At 38.5% G+C, this 9,906-nt stretch overlaps 1 protein-coding gene across 1 annotated transcript; it reads right to left on the reverse strand.

Moving 5' to 3' along the window:
• Positions 1-3,375: 3,375 nt before the first annotated feature.
• LOC149717120 (uncharacterized) lies at positions 3,376-9,735 on the reverse strand. Its single transcript, XM_089834523.1, has 17 exons — positions 9,363-9,735; positions 7,431-7,663; positions 7,200-7,372; positions 6,640-6,723; positions 6,451-6,571; positions 6,324-6,391; positions 6,189-6,264; positions 6,017-6,122; positions 5,887-5,959; positions 5,670-5,814; positions 4,966-5,208; positions 4,829-4,894; positions 4,433-4,510; positions 4,283-4,360; positions 4,163-4,219; positions 3,917-4,099; positions 3,376-3,835 (listed from the first exon to the last, which is right to left on the reverse strand). The coding sequence occupies exons 1-17, from the start codon at positions 9,475-9,477 to the stop codon at positions 3,575-3,577; spliced, it is 2,160 nt and encodes a 719-aa protein (XP_089690649.1). The 5' UTR covers positions 9,478-9,735; the 3' UTR covers positions 3,376-3,574.
• Positions 9,736-9,906: the final 171 nt, after the last annotated feature.

The following is a 9,906-nucleotide window of genomic DNA, read 5'->3' on the forward strand; positions in this document are numbered from 1 at the left end:
ATATCAAAATGAAATAGAGCTTTAAAGCTACAAAAGTACTAAATGCATCAAAATTACGAAAAATATTTCCACATATTCACTTTATATATATTAAGGATAAAGGGAATATTATGGTTCTGTAGGATTTCTTTACACATCAAAACAAAACGAACTTTTAACGCAGCGCACTACTGTAACAACGGACGGACACACACAGACAAAAACATAGACTGCTTTTTAACTCTTTCCGTATTAATTTTGAATTGAGAAACAAGATTATCTTAAATATTAAAATAAATATAATTAATATTTAATAATTTCTTCGTTAGTTATTCGCCTTATTGAACGTTACATCGTTTTAAAAAAGAACAATTAAACAATCTTGAGAGACTTGACTAATATTGGCGTTTGAAATGAAGCATACGCCGGTTGCTTGGCCTTACTCAAATAGGTAGTATATAAGGGTGTCGAACTACAGCTAAAAGCAAGAACAACCGCAATTGCGAAAACCTTTGGTGGCGATCCCACCTTAGGGAGGCTAGACGTTTCTCGTAACCCTAGCTGATCGCCGCGAATGTCTTAAACCCAACGATGACGATGGAGTAGAAGCCAGGTGTACAGACTGGTGTCCAAGTGGAATGGACGAAGACCAGAAGATGGTGGTGATTAGAAGCCAGTATGTACAGACTGGTGTCCATGTGGGATGGACGAAGACCAAAAGATGGTGGTGATTAGAAGCCAGTATGTACAGACTGGTGTCCATGTGGGATGGACGAAGACCAAAAGTTGGTGGTGAATAGAAGCCAGTATGTACAGACTGGTGTCCAAGTGGAATGGACGAAGACCAGAAGATGGTGGTGATTAGAAGCCAGTATGTACAGACTGGTGTCCATGTGGGATGGACGAAGACCAAAAGATGGTGGTGATTAGAAGCCAGTAAGTACAGACTGGTGTCCGTGTGGGGTGGACAAAAACCAGAAGATGGTGGTGTGAGAACTCAAGTAGAGGAGCCATTTCCGTGACTGTGAAAGCAGTTCGGAAATGGCGAACACGTTTGCTCCGATTTGGAAACTGCGAACGCGGTCACGTGGGTGTAACAACAGACACACAGACACACAGACAGACACACACACACACACACACACACACACACACGTCGAAATTAGAACCTCTCCGTGACATACGTCACTCGGAGAGGTAAAAATGCCGTCGATAGAACTTCTTGCTAAGTAATAAAATTAAAACACCTATGACGTCACGGATTTAGAAATTGCCAAAAAGGCTCATTTATACACTGTAAAAAAAGAGGGTATTTTGGGGGTGTGAATCTGTACCTAAAAGGGTATTTTTGGTCAAAAAACTCCTTTAGGTGTGTTTTAGCACCTCCTGAGGTGTTAATAAAAACCCTTTAAAAATTTGATGGTGTATTATCATACCCTTAGTAAATGTTTAACACACGAAGGGTGTTTTAATGGGAAAAGGGTGTGTTTTTATACCCCAAACAACAGCGCACGCGCTGTTGCACTCTTTTATTTAGCTCGCGAACGCAGATTCACAAGGCGCGATACATTTTCAAATTCAAAATAGGCTTAACGTTTGCTGTACTTGCGTCTGTGTTTCACTGTTATCAAACCACTTAAGAAGGTAATTATTTTAACTAACTTTTTATAAGTTAAACTTTGATTTATGTAAATGTTTCATCCATTTTAACAGCTTGGACCGGGAAAAGATCGTAATTATCCATAGTAATCATGGTTTGTTAAATTAGGTTCGATTGGTTAGGGTTAGGTTAGGTTTACGTTTGGCTAGGATTTTTTAAGTTTGGGTTCTTTTTGCTGGGGTTTACGTTGCCTACTTCTAGCAGCGTGGACATTTGAAGAAACGCTTCCGTAGCCCTGATGCCAATACGGATGTGAACCATTTTGATTCTTGACTTAGTTTTCTTCGAGAGCTTTCAACGTCTCAATAAAAGCCGTGAGCCCATGAACAATAAATCAGACTAATTTATGATTAAAAGATTAAATCAAATAACGAACAACTAATTTTTAAATATTTTTGCGTGTAGATTTAGGCATGGCTCTTCATTAATTCCTTATAAACATAGAGGTGGATATATGAGAGTTATAATACAACTTCTGTGGATAATATGGCAAATCCACAAATGGCGTGGATAATGGACAGAAAGTGCTTTGACTTGTCACCATTTTGTCACAGAACAGCTATAGAACGGGTGATTAATAAAGCCGATGGTGAACGTAACTTTCCTCTGAGAAGTACTCCATTGCAGAAAACGAAGAAACCGAAAAATTGCGAAGCCACTTTCTGATTGTATACTAGTTTTAGATACATTTTTAAATGATTTAAAGTTTTGGGTTTTGAATTTCGCGGTCTAAGTCATTTCACTATTTATAATGAATTTTAACACTCGTTTCTGAACCTCGAATTAAAGACTTAATGTAAAAGTTAATTTATTACTTCTTGTGTGATATATATTACGTAGCGATTTAGGCACATTAAAGTGCCAAAGTTTTTCACACCAGTGAACATCATTTTTCTACTATAAGAAAGAGAACCATGTATGATAATAATTAAACCTTTCACAGCAAATTTTATATTTGTTAGTACCCGTAAATGGCCGAAATGCCATTTCTTGCACCCAGGGAAAATTTTTCAGGTACAGGCCAATGCATTTGGTTTTAATTTCCATCCCATAATGGTGGAAAAGTATTATTCGCATCCCCAAACAGAATTTATCAGGTACATATAAATACCATAAATGGTTTCAATTCGCAACTCAACAATTGAAAGGGTATTTTTTCGAACCACCCTACCGAATTTATCAGGTACAGGTAAATACCATATTTGGTTTCGATTCGCACCCTTAAAAGATGAAAGGGTACTTTTTCACACCCTAAGCAGAATTTCTGAGGTCCAGTTAAATTCCTTTAAGGGTTTTATTAAACACCTTAGGGTAATGAAAAACACCCCATTCAAGGGGGTATTTATAAATACCCTAAATATGGGGTGCGAATTTGTACCTAAAAGGGTGCGTCTCCTGTGGGGGAAGAAAACACCTTTAAAGGTGCGTTTCCGACCCTTTTTTTTTACAGTGTACCTCTTTCTTTTTCTGTCTTTTTTTTTTGTAAAATTTTTGAATCGTAACAAGCGTTTGAACTCCCCAATTAAAACTAACTTTCTCGTATCAGTTAAACTTGACCTGGATTGTGCTTTTTTTAAGGACTGTGAAGAAAAACTGAATCTATTTATAATCAAGTTATTTAAAGTTATCTTACCTTCTTAGCTAATTCTATGGAACTAAAAGGGACATTTCATAGATGTCAAAATCCACGTTCCATTTCGTTATTTCCAGTCTCCGCTGTAGTAAAAACCGTAAAACTTCACAATCTTCATGCTAAGCCTAACTTCCAATAATATTGAAAAAATTTTATTTAAAAAACTTGGCTGATTTATTGATATGAAAAGGATGCAGTGTTTTATTATATGTCTAGGCCTGCCTACAATCATGCTACAATCGATGAACACTAGAAACTCGGACAACACTTATTTTCACCCCTTACAGACTGAATTTTTTTATTCAACCTTCCTTCTGATTAAATGTTTTAATCGATGACAATCGAGGTGGCAAAGCAGGTATAAAGCTGGACAAAGGATCGTCCAATGTCGAGACATTGAACCTTGTGTTACTCATTCTTCTCAAATTACTCTGAGGAGGCCATAAACTTCCAGGCGTGACACTGAAGGACTTGCGCAATGTGTCTCGAAGTGTTTCGCTAACGCGAAGAGATCCAGCTCGTTCCGAATGGCGACGAAGATCAACTAACTCCAAATCAGGATCCTGGAAGGTGATGGTAAAATGGGTTAGCACGCTACCAGAAACATCGCTCTCAATACGCATCGTCGTATTAAGTTGACTCACGTCGTTTTGTGCCTGTTTATCTTTGACTCCCTCATCGATAGTGGCTCTTCGTTTCCTACTGAAAATTCTCTTCAAACTCGAACCATGATTTCGGCCGTACCCGTTCTCAACATCGGTCCTAGTTAAAGTAGGGAGACTGTATTTTCTATTCACCACACCCAATGTCATTCTTCGGGTCAGGTCCTAAGAGGTGTCAAATAAAAAGTGTTCTATTCATTACCACTCGTAGATTTATTCCTGACTTACTTCCGATCTTGGAACCATGGCCACAATGGTTCTATAGACGTCATCGTCTTTAGCATCCTATAATGGTAAAAGTATGGATTATAAGACAAGCTCCGAATAACCAATTATTTGGTTACTTACTCGAAGCATATCCTGGACCGTTATTCTGGACGTTTTCGAATCCCTCAGAATGTCTTCGGGGTTCATTTCGTTACATTTCTAATTGGAATAGAAATTATTTTAAAAATGGATCGATATACATTTCTTTTTTAGTTTTAACTTTGACCTCACCGCCCATTCTGTTAGGAATGTTTGTCCTAGCTCATCCGCTTCCTGACTGCGAACTGTTTGATTGTACTGGCGAGCAACCTGTATAGAGCATTTTATTAGTTCATTACTGTACTAAGATATATTCCATAAGTTTGTCACTGGTTACTGAGAGCTTATCATGAAGTTACTTAGGTGAAACGTCATAGATTCTCGTAAAGCTACGCCTGGTGAGGGTTAGTACAGACTAAATAGGAAGATGGACTGCAAAACCGAGTGTAGTTAATTCTAGCGTCGTTTTCAAACTAGCTCTCAGTAAGTCTATTGCATTACGAGGTATAGGTAGTGTCATACTTATGGAACATATTATAAACCTATGGTTTAGCTTAAACAAATAATTTCCTAATTTTGCTAGGTTACCTTAATGTCGTGGGTCCAGAAACGGCTGGTTCTTTTCACGTTTGTTCGTGGGGCAACTTCTTTTATCTAATATCAAAATAAACATAGCAAAAAAAGTTAGCATTATCAAATTTTGTAGTGCACCACTTTTAAATTACTTTCAGAACGACTAAGGCGCTTATGATGATGCAAATAATGTTAATGATGGTCAAGAGCAAACTCAACGTCCCCAAAATGGCGCATTCAGCGTCCATATTCGTAGAAAAAGAGGGTTTGTATCCTTCAGGGAACTTCAAAGCCGGATTTATGTTCAAGTCCTCGCCATTTTCGTTGGTTATCCATTCATTTTCGAAGAAGTAAGACTTAACGTGCTTCAAGAAAGAAATACCCCAAAGAAGACCCTATGGGATAACGGTTATATAAGTATAAGCAGAAGTGGATAATAGGAGAAGGATGACACACTGTATCCTCTTAATACTTTAGTTATGCATGATTCTTCCCAGACTCACCCTTTTTGTTTGCTGTCCTGCTCATCGAACTTTATATGGGCATCGCACCGTGGGGTGAATTCTATTACTGTTTGGTACTAAATTATCAGCAATCAACCCCAAAAACCTCGTCTTGGCGTGGAACAAAAATCCACAAGCGCGTCTTGGCAAATAGTTAAGCGATAATAGAGTAATGATCAGGGGAACTATTTATCGCGTACGTGTTTCGGTTTAGTAACCTTGCTCCAAATGTCAAGGGATGTTGGGAAGAATCATGTTACAATTACCCCGCTTTGTGGTACACTTCTCTCAAAGAGAAGCATTATGTACTTCTGGTAAAAGTTTGTTCAACTGACACCACTGATCAAACTTACAGCGTTCACGGCTGGTGGAAGTAAAGAAGCTGATATGGCAACTCCAACCAAGGATCCTGCATTGCCACCCAAAACGGACAACGCGACCCCGGCTCCAGAAGGTACAGCAATCAGGACACCAACCCATAGACTTCTTAGCTGTCCCCTAAGGATGAAAACCATGTTAAATACATCCCCTTGACAAGTGTTCCAATTAGAATTAATAAGCCTTATTTACCTTCCAAACATTTCGAAGGTGGGAAAGGGTGAACCACCATATTCTTCGCAGCAAGCTATTCCTACCAGGAAGCCTAAAATTGTAATTAAAATTGGTTACGTTTTATTTTTAATTAATTTGTCAACCTTACCTATGACTAAACAAATTATGAGTCCGAGCAATTCGGCTTTGATTCCCAAAATAAGGAGTGACTTGTCTCTTACTGCCGCTCCAAATGTACCTGCCAGGATCGGACCCTATATTGAAGGCGATACATAACTATTAAGGTATGCTGTTTGAAAGAAGTATAACGCGTTCCTTACCATGAGTGGAGATATGAGCATACTAGCTACGATGACAACTGAACTGTTCTCCATTAATCCAAATGCTGCTATAAAACTGCGAAAATTTACTTTTAAAACAACATTATCTATCAGATCATTGCATTGAAATATTACCTAGCTAAGATGACGAACATGACGAAATCAAACGTTAGTTGACTGCCGATTTTAACACTCTCAACAACCTAGTATACAAATTAAATGTTATTTGGGGTCTCGGGTTTCAAATTTCTATGAGATTTACTTGAGCAACGGTTAGTCTGGCAGTAATAGATTTAAGGAATTGTTTTTGCATAGCCTTAAAACCTTTGCTGGACTTTGATTTCCCCGTACGGATCTTCACCGACTCCGATTTCTCATTGTCACTAAAATTATTAATATGGTTATCATTAAATTCGTCAAACAGCATTGTCGTTTTCAAGTATATTCATACTCTAAATTTTCATCATCATCCTCTTCTTCTGATTCACGGTTTGAATATAGCGTTTCTCTATAGAATACTGCGCAAGGTAAAACCCTGTAAAACAGTGGTGAAGATAAGCGGGGTCAACATTAGTGTGGGTAATGAAGGATGAAAAATAGTCAAAAACAGCGTTGTTGGTTCAAGAAGTAGGAATGGAAAACCGTTAGTATTTACTTCAGTCCGACTCATAGCCCAGTAAGGAGCCCCTCCCTCCAACACGTAACAGTTTAAATTATCTTATTGGCTCCCTTAAACTACGTTCTGATGACGTTGCTGATGGGGACGGCGAAAAATACGTAATTCCTTTTCACCTCTGTCGCTATGACCCCCCTCTTCTTTCATACCCCCTCCCTTCCCGTGGAAGGGAGTCCTGGACTTTGACGCACACCCACATTACTCTGTTCTCCATTCCTACTTTTAAAATTAAATCTATCCCTGGTTCAAGAAGTACTTGTAACAATTATCCTTTCACCCCCAGACCCCACTTCGTAAACTTGTCTTAAAAGTATACAATAACGTAATGTACTTACGCAACTGTTGATTTTCCTATGATTCCAATTCCACGAACAGACAAGGCTCTTAAGATATGGTCGCATTTCTCCGGCGTCTCACAGGGAAAATACACCTGATAGAAAAGATCGTCTTTGTGTCCCGTCCACACAGCGTCTTGTATTCCAAGTAAGGGTAGAACATCTCTCAGCATCTAATTAAAAACAAAGTGGAATAAAATTATTAATTTATAACGTACATTCATTTCTTACCACTTCCAAGGGACCCTTCTTTTCGACGAAGTATATATTGCTATAGACTGAATCCTTTTTTTCGAGTGGTGGTTTTTCCACACTGGGTTCTTTTTGTTGGCCATCATTCAGGTTGAAGAGAGCTCTATCGGGTTCGTCCAGAGATACGGGCTCGTCAGAAGTTGCGGGTTCGACCGAAATTACGGGTGTGTCCAAAGTTACGGGTTTGTCCGATGTAACAGGTTCATCAATTTCTAACACGCATTCAAACGATTAGATTCGTTAAACTTCTAGGTTATCGAGAACACGTGAAAACCTAGAGTAATTAAAGCTTATCTTATCGCCAAGATTTTACAACCCGAAGTTAACGGTAAAATTTTCATGAATAAACCAAAAGGCAATAATTCAACTTCAACGGATCAATTTGTTACGTTACGGCAAAAAATATAGACCATTCCAATAATTCAAACAGAGAAGCATATAATTCAAGAGAGAGCCTGCCTTCTTAGATTATTTCCCAAGACACACCGCTAGAGACAGTGCGAGTCGGATAGCCTCCCGCGTGTAGTTAACTCGTGTTTCGTCTGGCGTTGCCTCTTAACGAGAGAGAAATAACCTAAGATGGCAGCTCCGACCCTGTGCGTTTGTTTCACTGCAAGTAATTAATTGATGGGTCTATTGTGTGCAAATTCCTTCATCTCAACTTCTCAAGGTGCATAAAATTTGTAAAGCCCAATGAACACCTCGAGCCTTTCTCGCTGCACCTCTTTTCTTGGCGCCTACGAGTCTATGCTTCCGTTAAGTAATTTCATAACCTATCTTTATTTAAATTAGGATATTTACTATACCGAGTTCGTTAGTTTTATTTGTTCCCTATCGCTGGGGAGCGTTAATGGCAATTATGCGTTTTGTATGAAACTTACATCTCGGGTGAAAAAATATAACTCTAAGTCACAACTTTCTGAAATAGTCTATGCCTGAAAGAGGTAGCTAGTTCCTCGAATTTGTATTTTGATTTTACCATAAATGAATAAATTTCAGTGGTCAGGCAAACACCACTTCCCGCACTTTCTTTTCCTTTGAACATCGAGTACTGTCTTATCTTAACTATAACGTTACCAAAGCCATACATAACGGAAATTGTCAACTTTTTTTTTTCAGATGAGAAATAAAATACGACATTAGAAATATTTTTAGCTGAACCAATTTCTATTTACACAAACCGTTGTCCCCACTCGAGTTCGTACAACTAACTGTGTCTAAATGTTGAGAGACGTTGTAACGACTTATAAGCCATCCACTATACTACATATTTACCTCTCCGAGTGACGATGACGTCACGGATAGGTATTACACTGGACGTTTCTGTGTGTGTATGTTACCGCGTTCGCAGTTGGAAAATCGGAGCAAACGTGTTCGCAATATCCGGACCGCGTTCGCAGTTCACAGAAAGCAATATTTACTTCTACTCCATTATCATTGTTAGCGTTAAGATGTTCGCGGAGATCGGCTAGGGTTACGAGAAACGTCTAGCCTCCCAATAGTAGGGCTTCCAAAGGTTCACGCAATTGCGGCTATTCTTATCATTTACTGCGAATCAATCGCCTTATATACCCTAAATTTCCAAAGATTGTTAAAGAGGCATACGCTAGAATTCAAACGCCAACAATAACCATCAATCGCGTTATATACCCTAAATTTCGAAAAATTATTGAAGAGGCATACGCTACAATTGAAACGCCAACAATAGCTATGTTTAGAATGATTTTAGGAATAACCTTTCTTAAAACGACTTAACTAGAATCAATTATACTTTTTATTTAATTATTTAAAAAAAAACCCTTAAGCGGGTAGATAGTCCTCGCCTCGACTCGGAGAGGTTTATTTTGGTTTCCCAACTTGTTTCACTAGCGATCTTAAGACCGAGTTCGAAACCAAAGCACTGATACTCACCTTCCTTATTTAAACTTAGTTTGCTGGAATGGGTTGATTCAACTTCCTCATCATCGTACACCTCATCGTACTCCTTTTTAGGAACGGATACCACAAACCACATCCCCGAAGACATCTTACCATTTATAGTTCCCGCTGCTTTAAATTGATGAAACTCTAGGGTCCGAAACAAAACTAGTGTTCTTTCTTCATCAGTAAAAAACAATTGCTATAACTGAAAAAGGAGCTAAAGATTGCAAATCGCCCAAAGATAAGCGTTATCACAGTACACCTTGGCCCGAGCACTCAGATCTAAAGTACGTTTATAATTGCTCGAATTTTTAGCTAACTTTTTCTGATACATTATGCGCTAATCCCTTAGATTGCGAAGTTAGAAGGCGAGGTTTGGTTAATTTTCCCTGAGGCATTCGCTATTTCCAAGGATTTATAATAACTAAGGACAGTTAAGAAGGGACCTGAACCAGAAGGCATGTATGTATGTAGGGGAATATTTTTACATTAAAATGCGCTTTGGTTGATGAAATTGCTTTCTAGTTTAGAATTA

Source organism: Phalangium opilio, unplaced genomic scaffold, assembly GCF_054372755.1.
Source record: "Phalangium opilio isolate 3A_F unplaced genomic scaffold, DU_Popi_V2 ptg000003l_1, whole genome shotgun sequence".
NCBI classification, from domain to species: Eukaryota; Metazoa; Arthropoda; class Arachnida; order Opiliones; family Phalangiidae; genus Phalangium; species Phalangium opilio.

Excerpts from the sequence above, each read along its gene's own strand:
- LOC149717120 (XM_089834523.1), bottom strand. The coding sequence starts at position 9,477 with ATGTCTTCGGGGATGTGGTTTGTGGTATCCGTTCCTAAAAAGGAGTAC. Across the intron at positions 7,373-7,430 it reads AGAAGGGTCCCTTGGAAGTG|ATGCTGAGAGATGTTCTACC; the intron begins GTAAGAAATGAA and ends GTTTTTAATTAG. Across the intron at positions 4,895-4,965 it reads GCGCCTTAGTCGTTCTGAAA|ATAAAAGAAGTTGCCCCACG; the intron begins GTAATTTAAAAG and ends TTTTGATATTAG.